The sequence below is a fragment of the Apus apus genome, chromosome 1 (assembly GCF_020740795.1).
Source record: "Apus apus isolate bApuApu2 chromosome 1, bApuApu2.pri.cur, whole genome shotgun sequence".
Lineage (NCBI taxonomy): Eukaryota > Metazoa > Chordata > Aves > Apodiformes > Apodidae > Apus > Apus apus.
In genome coordinates, this window is record NC_067282.1 from 168218777 (window position 1) to 168234884 (window position 16108).

Consider the following 16108-nt stretch of genomic DNA (forward strand, 5'->3'; position numbering starts at 1 on the left):
AAGAGCATAACACAAAAATTGTTACTGTCTTTAGACCAGCCATAATAATAGCCTATATACTAACAGACTAAAATTGAAGTTTGTTCTTCTCCTCATACACAACTTTTCACCTCATTTTCTAACATGGTTTTCTGTTATAAGGGTGAGTCCAGAGTCAGTTCACTGAAATATGGAAAACAAACTGCAATTTGCTAAGCAATGGAGAAAATATACCTGCTTTCATGCATAAAGTCAAAAGGACTGAAAATAAAAGACCTTACTGCCAAGCTACTTGGTGAAAAAGTAATTCTAAGAAAGGGCAAAATACTGAAGCTCACAGTGCTCTGGTGCAGATGGTCATTAACACAGGATGAGTCATAACTCCAGAACTCAACAGCATTAACTTAAGTTTGTCAGAACAGAATTAACCATGTAGAGAAAAACACTGAAAAGAACCTTCTGAAATACCAAACAGTAAGAAAAAACAAACAGGGCAGAAATCCAAGTAGTACATATAGTTATATGAGGTAACTAAATTTATAATTCATATCCCAGTAAAGTACGGAGCAGAAACCACAGACAATATCAAATAGCCGAGTTCTGAATCCACTGATATTCATGAGGCCTGAGATATTAAAACTCCAATAGACGGAAGGAAGGCAAACAGGGTAAAAATATAATAGAAACCACAACCTTATATGGGTTGCTGAAACAAGATTTCATGAAGATTCTAAGACAATGCAGACTATCCCAGCTGTTTAATATACTGATTGCCATGGTGCATGCCATGGGAATTACTTCATGTAATATTTTGCAGAAAAGAACATATACAATAAAATACATTCTTTTCATATAAGGCCTGCCAAATGAAACTAATGCACCCTACAAACTACTGCCCACTACTCTGAGGAATCTACCACCTGAAACACCTCATTACAACACTGCACAGCCAGAGGAAAGGTGTCATTAATTTCCGACAGCCCTAGCTTGGAAACACACCAAGGTATAAAATACCTTAAGTGTGAATGTTGGTTCTGTACCAATTTACACTGTACTTACTTCACCTGGAGTGAAATTTCACTGGTTTGTGAAATTCTAAAATCCTACTGCCATCCAAAATAATTATTTGTGATCCAGTGTGCTCCCCAGACCAACAGAAAACTAACCCAGTGAAAATTATGCACAGAGTTTTCTGTATTATTTCAGCTTGCTAAATCAAAACACTGAGAAATCAAATGAGTACAGTACCCAAGCAAGCAGAAGTGCAACACACAGGTGGGGAGATACACAGAAGGACTGAACTGCTCCTACTGAGCAATGAAATTTCAAACCAGTTCAGTAACTTCATGAAGTCTGAGAAAACACAACAGCCTTTTTTTTCCTCTGTATCAAGAGACATGGCAAAGAAGATTGCTGAATTGGAAGTTGCGATAACAAGCTGCATTAGTATTGTGGATGTAGAATAACTGAAATGGGAGTTTTGCAACATCTAAGGGATTTAGTCTCAAGCAAACAGACTTATTTTTTAGAAGGAACTAATACATATCAAACTTGCAGACAACTAATCCACAACTGATTTAGCCTCTCACATAAACCATGATAATATAGCTGCTTTCAAGAAAAGCTCCTGTAGAAGACCCTGATAAAAACCTATGTGGGGAAAAAAAAAAGGCTGCCAAATGATAATATTTACAATCATCCAATAAACTGCTGGACTGAGCTTAGAATGGAGAAAACAAGAAGAGTGATTTTTCTCTATATACATGAAAACTGGACGTGCATAGCTATAAACTGCTAGGAGGACAGTATGGCTATCTTTACTGCTGCTAGGTGTCATAAAGAACTTTGACTTGTAACAGCTCCAGTTGATTGGCTGCTCTGCCAGTTCTGGTTTAAATGGATGTGGTAAATTGGCACAAGTGAGATCTCTACTGAATTTTCCTGCTAGCTAAATCCAGTTCTCAGCAAGAAGCAGAGACATGGCTAATTACATATGTTCTCTTGTGCCAAGATCAACTTGAACTGAAACAATCATTTGCTGCCATATGGTGGTAAAAGTGAAACTGAAGACTACCACGCTCTAACCCTAGCTACGTACCGTCAGACACTACAGTGAGATTTTTAAACCCTAGATAACAGATCCTGAAGCCCGGCGTTGCAAAGTAACACTTTTAGAAGACAAAGTCATTGAATAAAAATACTTCTACAATAAAATCACATGGACATAACTCACATCTGTTGGTAGGGAAGAAGGGAGGCAGAAATGGTTGCCAATACTTTCCATCCTGTGACCTCAAACCAGAACAGACATTTGAATCTATGTCAAGCTTTACTGTTTCATTCAAGAACACTCGGCAAGGACCGGTGGCAAGCAAAAATCTTGACATTACTGAATTATCCGACTGACAAGGCTTGATGGCCTCCCCAGAGCAGGAACCTGCACACTGCTAGTGAAAGGCTCATAACGTCTACAAACACCTCAGGGACACGAGGCCACGTAGACAGGACAAGTCTTGTTCCTCCAGCTCGGCCTCGGCGCCTGCTCCGCGGAGGCCAACCCCCAGCTCCGGGGCTGCCCGCCTCCGGCGCAGAGCGGCCTCTGCCTAGGCCGGAGCCGGCTCTCCGCGCTCCCCGGCGACGAGCCGAGGCGGCGCGGGACGCGGGCCGGTCGGGATGCGCCGCGAGGGGCCGCCCCGGCCAGGGCCCAAGGCCCGCCCGCCAGCCGCGACCCCCTCCCGAGCTCCGGGCAGGGCGGCACAGGGAGCCCGCGGCCTCCCGCCGCCGCCGCCAGGCCCGCACCAGGGCGCGACGGCCCATGCCCGAGGGCTGGTCCCGCGCCCTGCGGCCCCGCGAGGAGATCCCGCAGGGGAGAGGACGCCAGCCCCGGCCGCCGGCGCCGGGCCCGCCGCGCTGCCCTTACCTTGCCGCTCGGAGGCGCCGCCATCTTGCCTACGAGTGTTTATGATGACGTTGCGCCCCTCACGTGCTTCCCCGCCGCTCCACAACACGCCCCGTCAGCGCCGCCGGGCCGGGCCGGGCCCGCCTGGGCCTTTCGGGCCTTTCCCCTCCAAGGGCCGCGCTCTTGCTCCTCGGCGTTTTCGCTCCTTTCGCATCCCTCCCTCGCAGCTCCCTGCGAGGCTGGCCGGGGCCCAGCGGCGGGCGAGCGGCCTGATCGTGGGCTGGGCCGCCAGACCTCCGCCCCGCCCCGGTGCGCGGCCCCTTTCCGCCCCCAGAGCTTGCAAAGAGAGCTGGGGGGAGGAGGCGGCGAAGGACGGGGCGGCACCGAGGTGGTTACCCCGCGGGGGCACCGCAGAAGCGGGACCGGCCTCCACAGCTGCGAGAGCCGCAGTGACCCTGCGGGACCGTGCAAGTGCGGCAGCAAGGCGAAGAAAGGATGGTTTTGGTTTGTGTTTTCCTCACTTTCCTCCTCAGCTTTTTCTGAGCCCTCTGGAATTGTGATTATACTTTGAGGACTGTTGAACGTTGAGAACTGTTGAACTGTGAGAGTGACAGAGCACTGGAACAGGCTGCCCAGAGAGGTTGTGGAGTCTCCTTCGCTGGAGACATTCAAAACCCGCCTGGACGCCTTCCTGTGTGATGTGCTCTAGGTGACCCTGCTCTGACAGGGGGGTTGGACTAGATGATCTTTCGAGGTCCCTTCCAACCCCTAGGATTCTATGATTCTATGAACTTTTGATGTAATACACACGTAGTGTTATTCTCTGTAGTTGTTTTCTTCCTGCTGTTGCACAGAGTAAATATAAAGGAAACAGCTGGCCCGTGGGCACCATTACCTGCCTTAATGCCCAGGGACTAGATTTTTGCTGTTGGTGAAAAATACACCGCTCTCAAGATGAGATTCCTTTGGCTTCCAACATGTTTATATTCATCACGGGGTGAAGGCAAACATTAATTACAATCTCATCAATGTTACCAAATGTTCAGCCTCCATATGTGTGCAGATTCATAAGCTCCGAAAGAAATCCTATGTGGATGTCAACAGGTTGTGATTGCTCTTAGTTGGAAAAGCATACAATGCACGGTATTAAATAGAAAAAAAAAAATAATTTATTAGGTTTCACTTAATGTCTGCAACATTTCACCCTCCTTACAAGATTTTAAGACATTTGTTATATTCCAACACCTTATGATAAAATATTTTGAGCAAATCGCATATCCTCAAATACTGTTTATTTGAAAGAGATGAATGAGATGCTCTCAGGCAAGAGATTTGCTACTTGGAAGGAGCAAAAGTAATTAAGTCTTTTTGTCTCTGGCCTAAAAAAAAACCTCATCCTAAGTAGCTTCTGACTTCTCAAAAACTCATTTGGCTGGGTTAACACCCACACTCTGTATTCTACCATGGAAAACCAGATTTGCTAGTCTGAAGACAAATAGTGATTGGCTTCAAAGTTGTGAGAGTCTGTAGTGACTTTCTGCATAAAAATGTGCATAAAAATAAAATCCAACTGCAGTTAGAACACAAGTCTTTGTAGTAATATCTGGGTCTGGAAATGTCTGGGCATAGAAAAAATAGACATAATAGTTATGGTATTTCCTTTATTTAAATTGAGTAATAGTACAACAAACCATTAAGGCGAATAAAAGGAAGAAGACTGCACATTAAAAATGTATCACTGTAAATTGCTTTGAGAGGTGAAATCGTCATTTGCTGTCTCCCACAACCCACAAAGTTGTCATCTTGTTTGGTCTCCCATGTGTTAATTTTCATCCTTTCCCTTTCTCATCACTCTTTGATTTATTTCTCCTTGCGCTATAATCGTATGTTAGTTACACACCCATGTGTAATCCTCTTCCTTTCCCCACTTCCTTTTCATCTTTCAGATCTCTAAAGTCTGCAATGAGTGCTGGGGACTTCCTTCACATACTCTCATTCTAGCACTCTGCTAAAACTGCTCTGTCAAGGTTTCTTTCAAAGTGTCTTTCCTAGGAGAAACTCAGAATTACATTTCCATTTCAACTTCATCAGCCTTTGTCACAATCTACAATGGACTCCTTGAAGTCTGCCCTTTTCACTAGCATGACTGCCCTCTTCTAGTTCTCCTCTCTTAGACTTGATCATTAGCATACTCAATTAAATACTCTCTTTTTTGTAGGTAATTGTGTCAATAAATATCTATCTAATGAGTCACCATTTTATTTCTACTGCAGCCATTACTCCTGTTGCAAATAAAAATGTTATCGTATGCAGGCAGCTAACAGACAAGATGGTTTTATCCTCCTCCAGACTCTTGGCACCCATCTCTCTCTCTTCAGTATCAATACCCATCTGTATCCAAGGCCTACGGTTTGATTGATGCCTTAGTCTTAGACATCTCTCTGGATTCTCTCTTCCACATAGCTGGCTCTCTTCCAGCTTTTTTTTCTTGTACCACACCTCCAAAGCATAGCTTTTTCCTATCTATCCAAAGAGCTAAGCATTTTTTTTCTTGTAACGTTCTGTTTCTTGACAGTGACTGACACCACTTTGATCTGTTCGGACTCCTACAGAATGCTTTTGCAAAGGTCACTCATCTATCCCTTACCACTTCAACCCTCTCATCTAGCTCCTCCTTTCTATCTACCAACTCTAACCCTTCTCTAGGGCCCAACATAAAACGGCCTTCCTCATTACGGGGAAGATTACATCTGCCTCATTGCCAAAGGGCCAGCTTCCACATCAGGTCAACTCAGTGCTACACTCTGCCTATCACTTGTAAAATTTTCATGCAAGAAGTTGTGTTGAAGGCTTTTTCCTTAATCTGACCTTCCTGCAGGTCAAAAACTCCCTTAGAAGCACACCAAGCTGTCTCATTACTCTTCAAGTCCTGTCCTCCCTTTTACTAGGAAGTGTACCCCCAAAATTGGTATTGAGTAGATGGCTGATGAACTAATACCCCCCCGATGGTGCTGACCACTACATTGTCTCAGTGCTTCCTTGTCTGTTCTGCCTGTCTGCATCCACGTGTTGTCTCTTAGCAATTCTTTGTCAGTGGGACTGAAGAGGGTCTTTAATTTTCACATAGCCATAAAATAATTTAGGTTGGAAGGAACTTTTGTACATCATCTGGTCCACCTTGCTACTCAAAGCTGGACTAATTTAGTAGTTGGGTCAGGGTCGTTTTTGCGCTGTGGCAGAGCATATGACCTCTTGGCAGATTCAGAAACACGACTGCAGAGGCACCCTGCCAGCAGCTAGGAAGCACAATTCTCAGATGAAAAGAGGGACCAGAACCAATGCGTGGGAGGCTGGAGTTATGCTCAGTGTGATACGCTGACACGGAAGATCCTGCTCTGAGCAAGACAAGTATTTTCCATTTTCTCCACAGAGGACAGCTGAAAAATCTTGTTAATTCTGACCCAAATGAGAGTGAACGGCTGCTTTAATCTGGTCATTGAAGGGAAAGACAGTTTGAGACTACAATTCAGATTTGCTTATTTACCCAAGTTACAGACCAAACTAAAGAATCTACCACAGCAGGATCTTGTTCCTTTATGAGATTAAGGTACTATGGTAATACTAGCACTAAAAGGTTCTTCTTTCAGTGTTTCCACCACTAAAAACATGCCATTTAACAGTTAGTGTGTCTGTAGGCTCACTGAATGCTAACCTGTGCTCCTCTGTGCATTTTCCCTTAATCTTCCAGCATTCCCATATTTGATTGTACAGTCACTCAATAAGAATAGAAGGGCAGAGTGGGAACCGGAGAATACTAAGGTGCAGACTACACATAACATCTAAGCAGTGAGAAATAGTTTGTGAGGGAAGAAGGGTTTTTACACAATGGGTTGATCCATCTATACACAAAATCAGAGTTGCTTTGCCAAGCATGTAACTATGACTGTAAATACTGGCAAAAGTGCTCTTCAGAAGAAGGACAGGAGAAAAGGATCACTTAGCAGGGAACAGGCTGACAGAGAAACTCAGAATTTTTTTAAAGAGACAGAGCTGTGAAATATCCAGGAAATGGTGAATTATTTCTAGACTGATTTTCTTAAACATTTAAATCTAGATAAATATTTGTTAGGACTGGTTATTTTTGCCAGACCTATGTAAGGTAATGAGTGTTTGTAGCAGGGAGTTGCAGCTCAAAACCCTGACCAAAGAGACAATTATCTTTCATTATTCCTTAAGGAAAACAGAAACTGGGGCTTTGGATACTAGACTTGGAGAAAAAAAGAGGTGTAAGACAGGTGCGATTTTAAAAGCAACTACTTGAATATTCCTTAAGCTCAATGAAGCCTGAATGCTTATAGAAGGATCATGGAGTTCTGGATAAGCAAAACACATGGAAAAGCAATGACCTGACTAAAACTTTACATTTAAAACATTCCTGGTCTTTGGATCTAGAGTTGTATGCAGCCCTCCTCAACAGCAGTTGAAAAGGAAGAGATTAGAATTAAGAAAGTAAGCTCCTGCAGTCTTCAAACATAGACTTTAAAATGTACATGCAGATGGGGCCATCATTTTGCAAATACACAGGTACACTGCAAAAGCAACATAAGTAATTCTGAAAAATAGCTTTACAGAGAAACATTGTATGCCAATGGAAGAATGGTTAGAAACATAACATTTATCTTTATTTAAAGATATTTTAAAGTTTGATTACCAGGATTTTCCCAAGAAACACCATAACAGAAGAAAATATAGCATTCAAAGACTGTGAAACACCCAAAATGAAAAGGTTTCAAGCCTGTTTTGCAAGCAGAACAGAGAAGAGCGCAGCATTACCTGAAAGAGCTATCCACTAAGTAAAGAATTAAAAGATCCCGTTTCTATTACTGCTGGGCTTCAGTTAATGCTTGCATTTCAAAGTTAATAGAATTCTGTTGGAAAACACTAGAATATGCAGTACCAGACTATGTGTGTGTAAAGTCTTTGGAATACTGTTATTCCAACAGGGCAAGGGGCTAATTTTCAACTTGTAGTCTATGTAAAGCATTAAAATTAAATATATTTGTTTCTTATCTGGCCTTAGGACCACACCAATCCTTGGGACTCATCCACTACTCCCAAACATACATAGCTTCGCAATGCAAGTATCAGTCCCACTGAATTACACCCCCTTACTTGGCCTTCTTTGCTAACTCACAGTCAACTTTGTCTCTGTAAAGCTGCTTTCCAGCCAGTCGATCCCCAGCCTGTAATGGTATCTTACATGATTTCAGTTTACACACGTGAATAACACACCACCAAGTTCCACAAGGTGACACAGTGCAAGCAGGTTCCTCTCCCTTCTGTCAAGACAACAGTGGGACATTCTGTAGCTCTATGCTGAAGTCCAACCCTTTGCACACTACACAGATACACAAGGTATCTTTAGCTTGGAGACACACTCTTGATTAGATTTTAAGTAGCCGTCTTGTCCAACAAGGAATCCTCTGCCACAAAAAGGTAGTCACAACACCCCAGCCAGCACCAATTGGGCAGCCAAAAAGTGTTCCTGGCTTTCTTGTGGTTTGTTGCTGTCACAGCTGCAAAGTGTAGCTATTATTGCTATGCCAAAAACTGCAGCAGCTGCTACTGTTGTCCACACAGCAGAAATCCAAGATCTATTCCTGTATTCAGAAGTATCAGCTGCCCCCATGCTCAAACACATGAAAGCCTGGCAAGCACAAGACAACCCCAGATTCTGTCAAGTCTTTCCATCACAGGCTTAATTTGTACAAACAAAAACCCCCCAGCAGAGAACAGAGATAAATATTGCAAAAAATATCTTTCCCTTCAACCTTGTGCTCACAGGAAGTAGGTATATTGTATGCCTTCCTTTGACAGATGCAACCCACAATTTTTTGAGGCTACTCCAGTTTGTCACAGATCACAGACAATAAATGAAGCATTGTCCCGGACTCTGGTACTGCAGGAAACCCAGGGAAGCTGCAGACCAGGCTCTTCTATACTCTTAAGAGGTACGAGTCCTCAGCATGAGTTTTATTATAGATTATAAACGAGATATCTCAGGATTTAGCTGTCACATGCTCGTTTCCACATACAAGAGGAAAAGGTGAAGAAAGAACCCTTTATCCTACACCACAGTTAAGAGAGAGATCAGGCTCTGGCTGCATCTATTCAAGTCAACCAAGTTAGCCTGGGGTACTGACCTACAGTTGGCCTTGATGTTTTATCATTAGCATGCTCTTTTATGTAATGATGGCCCATAACATTTAGGTTTCTCATAGACTAATATTTAGACACAGTTTGGGGACACAGCCACTCCAGGCAGGCACCATGTAAACATGATTTAAAGGACAGAAGAGGACTTGCCACCTGGATGAAAGCTGCACTATGCTATTTGCTCTCAAGGCTAGAGCTCCCTATGCACCCTGGTCTAATTTATTCACCAGTAAAAATGTAGCTTCTGGGATGAATTAGGATCTTCTCTACTCACTAATTGTCTCTAACGCAATATAGAAACTGAGAAATTAAGATGTTATAGCCTTTCTAACCAGTTTGTCTAGGAAAACAAAAAAAAAAAACCCAAAACACCCTAACCTGCACAAGTAGAACATGCAGGTATAGTAATGTTCCACACTTGGCTGCCTTCTGCCACAAGGTTAGGCAAGGGACAAAGAAATTATGTACACAGAGACTGAAATTAAAAGGAAGGAATTCCCTTTCCCCACCAGCATTTATTTGTATTTAGAGTGTGAAGGCATGGAGATGTAACAAGACACAAAAGCAGTACACTGGACAATAAGTTTTCTTCAGATATTTGCATTGTGTCACACTTTGTATATCTATAACCACAGCTATGAGTTCTTGTTTGTGAACCTGGTATTTCTTATCTATGCATATCAAGTATTAATAGAATTCCAGAACATGAAACAACCCAAAACATACAAGATTTGTCATAAGAAAACATTACAGTTGGTACAAATTATTACAAGTTCACAATAGCTTTCTTCTCTTAGGGGGACAAGAATTTATTATTATTATAAAAGCAGAGCAGATACCAACATGAAATGTTCTGCATTTGTCATGCAAGGAGAGATGCACAATTGCATCAGCTGCCACAGAGGCTAGTTGGAAGCCATCCAAGAGTGATGAAACCAACTGATCTGTTGTTTGCTGACTGGCATAGACTAGTATTACCAGAACTAGGAATGCAGAAAGCAAGGACAAATAGTAGTAATCTCATCACTTCTACTTGTGCATTACAACACCATCAACAGGCAACATTTCCTGGAAAGAGCAGGAAACTAACAGAACAATTGTTTTAGGGTGGAGGTAGTCAATACTTCCTTCCTTCTCTCAACTTGCCATCATAATCCTCTTCATGGATCGCTCTGTTTCCCAAGCTGAAATTGTCAAGTCCCTGAAAAGTATCAGTGTCCCATGGTGCTGAGCAGTGCAGTACTCCCATACTGAAAGGATGGTCAAGTAACCTTGAGGGCTCAAATCAAAGTACAATTTAATGTCCTTTTAAGCCTCAAACCAACTTCTCTAGCCAGTATGGGCATACCTTATGGTTGAGGATTGTTTTGCTATTACTCTTTGTCTCAAAACAATGAAAGAGTAGACTGGCAAAAAGAAGTACATACGTTGGACACTCTACTGCCTCTTACTATTTGAAAGATTTCACCATAGGACTCTGATTGCAGGGTTTAACTCCAGGCAGCAGACTTGCTCCTCATAATTTAATTATAGCCCCTTTAATGAGATGCTGATAGGCTCTGGAAAGACTGTTAAGGAACTACACTTACTCTAAAAAGCTCTTAATATTTAGTTTCTTGACCAAAAAATTCTCACCCAATAGGAAATGCAAATTCTGACACAAAGACAGTAGGATATAGATACTGACTTTTAAAAAGTTCAAGTGAAAGGGCTAAGAACAGCCAAAGCGGGGATTGTACCAAGGCCCCTTATCTTGCCTTGCTTTTCCTGTTGCTTGCTGTTTTCACTCATGATGTCCATCCAGTTCAAATCCACAGCATCAGCCAAACAACAGTTTTCACTGGGGAAGTGCGCACAAACATGCATTGTGGAGACAGCACATCAGTACAATACAAACACAAAATTGGTGGAAAACTCTAAGTCTTGAGCCTTGGTTCCAAGTTTGACTTCTTTTTGCTGCTCCCTTGGCATACAGGCAGTGTGCCCAGGGCTATCATTAAACAGGCAAATAAGGTTCAACAGCAAATGCTTTTTCCCCCGTCAACTGTTCTGGGCTACCAACGACCAGTTTTGAGAATCAAAGCTGCATTTCAATGTGTCCCAGCTCACACTACAGTCTATGAGGTATATGCTAGCATAATGTAAAGTAACCTCACTGAGCCTGCTTTAGCGTCCTACATCATATTATACTCAGATAAGTTCAGATATTTGTTACTGTATTTGTAACTTAAAAAACCTACAGTCTGTTTTTATCAAATCCTTGTAAACCAGGCCCCTGCCCTGAACCTCCAGTAATTTTCAGGGTCACTTCACTACAGATTCCTCATCAAGTTTCAAATTCTGTGACTTACTAAAATAAGAGAATGTTCAGATGTGACAGTAACAAGAATGCCCAGCTGTTTTCTTGTATTGATTTTCAATACATTTTTTCCCCTTTGTATTGATCCATTCCCACTTACATGCCTTTTCACTTCTAATATAGATAGAATTGCAGTCACGCTAAAGAAGTTGTTTCCCTAGCTGACTGATCATTTGGAATTAATTTATCACAGAACAAACTTCATGTAAATGCATTGGTATATAGAATACTCTAAAGATGTATTTAAGAACTCCAACTGCAGCAATGCTCTGGAAAAGTTAATGTTTGTGAAGCCTGATAGATATAATTTGGTTTTTTTCAAAGCCTTTTATCTGCAAATGTCAGAGAGAGTACTCCTACATCATTTGACAATGTCAGGTTACCCAGTATTAAAAATGCTGTATCCTTTCAGTGTTGGCCTTTGTCCTACTAACATTCTCTCAGGGTTCAAAGAAAAGTGTTCTATTTGATTGAGCCTGATAAGCTCAATGAGCTTATCTGATGAAAAAAATTAGATCAAGGCAATCATTGTAATGCCTGTATGATCAAATAGCACTGACAGCACTTAAAACTTCAGGTATCGAGTGCTTTTCTCTGTCCTCTAAGAAAAACATGATTAGGCAGTTTAAGTTTCCTGTAGTGAGAAACTACTTGTTGTCTTCCACCAAGTCCCAAATTTGCTGACCTTTCAGAACACAGCAATGGTTATCTTGAAGAAAGGTCTGCAATTTATCAGTTTCAACAGTTAAAAAGAGATACATTACTTGAGTTTGGATCTGTCAAGGGTATCAATGACTTGGCAACAAATGAATACGTAGTCCCACTCTCCGATCCTCTCAACTTAGATTTCTTCTAAGCCACTTCCAATATCCAAGAATTAGGAGTCATGGGTAGCAAGGCCTCACCATCAAACTTCCAATATTCTCTCTTCACTGGTTTGGAGGCAGGATATGACCAATAACTGGGGAAGTTTGTTGCAGTCCTGCTACTCATCTTTTGTTGTCATACTGTCAAATTGCATTGCTTCTGGGTGACCTATAATGAAGTACTAAAACTCCCTGCAAGACATCAGTGAGACTAGATACACTGAAAAAAAATAACTTGTCAAAACCCAAGAAAAGCTCCTTATAAGAAAAAACATTATTATTAAACTGTGAGGAACCAGGTGGTGCTGCTATAGTACCTATCACTGTCTAGAAGAGCTAGAGAAGCAAGCAGAGAACATGTGTTTTCCTCCCTTGTCCAGGGGGTTCTCCAACACAGAAAGTTTCCTACAGTAGTAATTCATTAATAATGAGGACCAGTGCAGCCAACAAGCAGAAATAAAGGGACAGAAGCCCCTCTCTGCACATTCACTCTGCAGCTGCATTACATCATGCTGCTTGCCTGCATGTGCAGAGCAGTAGAAATAGATGGAAACTAATTTTGCAGTCTATCTTTCAACACCCTGGTATTGAATAAATACAATCAAAGCTCCAAATTGTCCAGTGGAATATGAATGAGTACATAGCTCATAATGTCCCACAGACATTATTTTAGGGCTGTAGGACATGCCAATCAGTTGAAAGTTTTGGCCAGATTTGGTAAACATAAGTCTTGGGAAACTAAAGAAATAAAAGAGATCAGCTTGAAATAAATTTTCATTTTGTCAGTAGAGCAATTTATAATTTTAATCACATTGCAGTAGAACTTTTTTCAATCCAAAATATTTTCATTTATCTTGGAAAGAATACCTTTGTCAAAATGGCAAGTTTCACAGATTCTTACTTTTCAAGCCAGTTCAACATACCAGGTTTTCCACAACTCTCAAAATCTTTTCTTCATCTCATTCTACTCAATACAGTGACCATTAAAAACTCCAAAAATGGAAGAAGGAAGAGTATACATTGCTATCATTTGATAGAAAAACCCTGAATTCAGTAGACAGCTACATCACTGTGATTCACAGATTGGCCCTAAACAGAGGAAAAATCCTGGTATTGGGCAGAATGCTCCAAAGAGTAGCATAAGCAGCAGTGCTCAGCACAAAGAGAGCTAGTTTTGGAGCTGTCTTGGCTGAGGTTGTGCAGCAATTACTGCCAAGTATCTTGGTCTTCATCTGCAACTCTTTGACACAACTGTAGCAAAAGTCATCCTCATTGAGAGATATTTCCTGATTTCTTAGGAAAAAAACAAGCAACTAAGCTTTGATGTAAATTAACAAAGTCAGTTAACTGTAAAAAACACAAATTAGCATAATCTAGTCAAATTCTAAGTAGGTTATTATTGTGTCTGAAAGCCTGTTCAGTCAGTTGCATTTCCTTTCTACTTCTTTTCCTTCCACAAAAAGCAGAACAACACAGAATTGTCCGGCTCCAACTCTTATACCCATACTCTACCATACATACCACTTAACTACTTTCAGATTGTTGAGATTCCTGACCTGTTTGTCCTCAGGCAGGACTCCCATTCCTCTTACCTTCTTTACACTTTTTTCTGATAGCATCCAACATGCTCAGAGAACTCCTTTTGAGCTCCAACCAACTTCCATGACCTCAATACCTTTTTACAAAGCTCTTTTCATGTGGTTTTGAATCTAAAGTAGAAGATGAATTACTAGGTTTCTTCAAGAGCTGTTGGCAGAGATAGAAGTTACACACCAAGAACGATAAAAGTTGCAGGATAAAAAGGGCTGAAATATTTTTGAATGTGGTTGTAAGCAAGAATGCCTGTCCACAATGTGTGGATGTCAAAGAAAAGCATGCCATCATGCTTTTCAAGGCAACACTCCATTACTTAACTGCCTCAAGAGACCAACCAATGCAGTTCAGCTGGACACTGGATGGCCCAATCTTGGAATCATGTGAATTTCATGACAAAATCATCCCCAACTTTTAAAGCTAGTTACACTCATCTCCAAGTACTACACATCTGAATTTATTAGAGTTTCCTTGTCTATATCAGTCTATTTGCTCTTTTATAACTTCTAAACTATAGTCTTAAGTGCAGTAAGTCAGTGCCCATAAATAAGTCCTAATAGAGATACATACTGCTGCATTAAAGTTTTTGGACTTTGGTTTGCTAGATTTTATTTCAGCAAGCGATTAAGGTTTCATATATATTCATAGCAGCAGCATCAAGACTAAACAAGCACTTAAAAGTTGTTTTTGAAAGGTATTTGCACTCATTTACTATAATAGAAGAGTCTAACTCGCTCAACTTTATCAAAGATTTACTCAGAAGGAAGTGGGCTCAAAGTTGACTTACATGCTGTAGCAGGTGTCTGACTGGTATTATCTATCCCACAAGAAAGGTTCTTACTAAATACAGATATAATTGCAATCTTCTCAGAATAAAAAAATAGCTTACTTGCTTTCAGCAAAGAGGTTAGAAACAAGAAATCCATTTTCTCCAAGACATTCTAATCAGGTAAGGTAAATAGATTCCAGCAAATCCAAGACTCTTGAAAACCAAGCCATACAGTACTAATGACCAGGTTACGCAAGGAAGATCCTGCTCAGGTATAGAAAACCAAGTTGTGTTTTCCTATATATTTAATGCAAACACTAAATATCTTCAATAAAGATGTGTTTTCCTGGAACTGTTTTATTTTGGCTGCTAACAATCAACAGCTAAAGTCAATGTTAATCAGCCTCAACAATCCATAAATGATTTTACTTCTGTCTCTGAAACCAACTTCCCCAACTTCATGAAGCTAATACTTTTGTGTACTTCTTCTGTAAGGTAATATGATGCCCTGCTAAGCACAGGCTTTAAGTTTCATAAATAAAATCCCACCTGCAGCTTAGACAGGAAGGCTTCCAGAATGTGTTTTTCATGCTTACCTTCACTAAGAAAAAGATAATTAAAAAAAAATTTTGCTAATAGTAACTAGAACCTACAAAACTGTAAGTTTCCTTACACCCTTGCTAGGTTTTCAGTATTAGGGGTTTTAGTTAAGTCTCTTTAGTAAGAGACTTGAGTTAGTAACAACATGGCTTTGTTAGCTCTTCAATTGGCAATTTCACACAGACTGCCCCTATCACAGAATAAACTTAAGAAAAACTCCTCAGCTGCAGGCAGAAAAACATTCTACACAATTTCCAATTCACAGCAGTCAAACATAACATTCTTTTGGGTAAATACCCAGTATTAGTTTCCAGACCAGAACTGCATCTTTCCACTTCAATGAAGTGGAGAAAGCTCTGCTCTGGAGAGAACACACATACTCTGGTGTAGGTAAGCCCTCACAACTCATCTGGTTATCAAGTCTGTTTGAGGTTGGGTTGCTTAATTATTTTTTTTTCCAATTTCTGCAAAAAATGAAATTGGCATAAAAAAAAATCTAGAACTCCTATTATGAGGAGATGCCAGTCTTAAAACAAACATAGTCTTAACCAATTTCACTCCTCACATCAGTATTGTATCACTTGCAAAACTGACTTTCATCTAACTGGATGGATTTGAAGGTACTGCTTCTAGATCAAACTGACCTGTTTTTAAACTTTGCCAAGGCTCACCTAAGTTAGATATAAGAATGTCAACTTAATGGCATTGCTACGTATACACACATATAACCATAAATTTTAGATTCACACCAAAGCTCTGTGCAGTCAAGAAAATTTATCTTCTCTAGCATGAGCAAACCACATTTGTCCATCATGCATACAACCATG

The 16108-nt window shown here is 41.0% G+C and overlaps 1 protein-coding gene across 1 annotated transcript in view; it reads right to left on the reverse strand.

Annotated features, from left to right (window-relative positions):
• Positions 1-3175, reverse strand: part of TBC1D15 (TBC1 domain family member 15) — a 35354-nt gene extending 32179 nt beyond the window's left edge. Inside the window, exon 1 of the mRNA XM_051610018.1 lies at positions 2900-3175. Coding sequence (XP_051465978.1) covers positions 2900-2923 — 24 coding nt within the window. The 5' untranslated portion in view covers positions 2924-3175. The remainder of the gene's footprint in view (positions 1-2899) is intronic.
• Positions 3176-16108: the final 12933 nt, after the last annotated feature.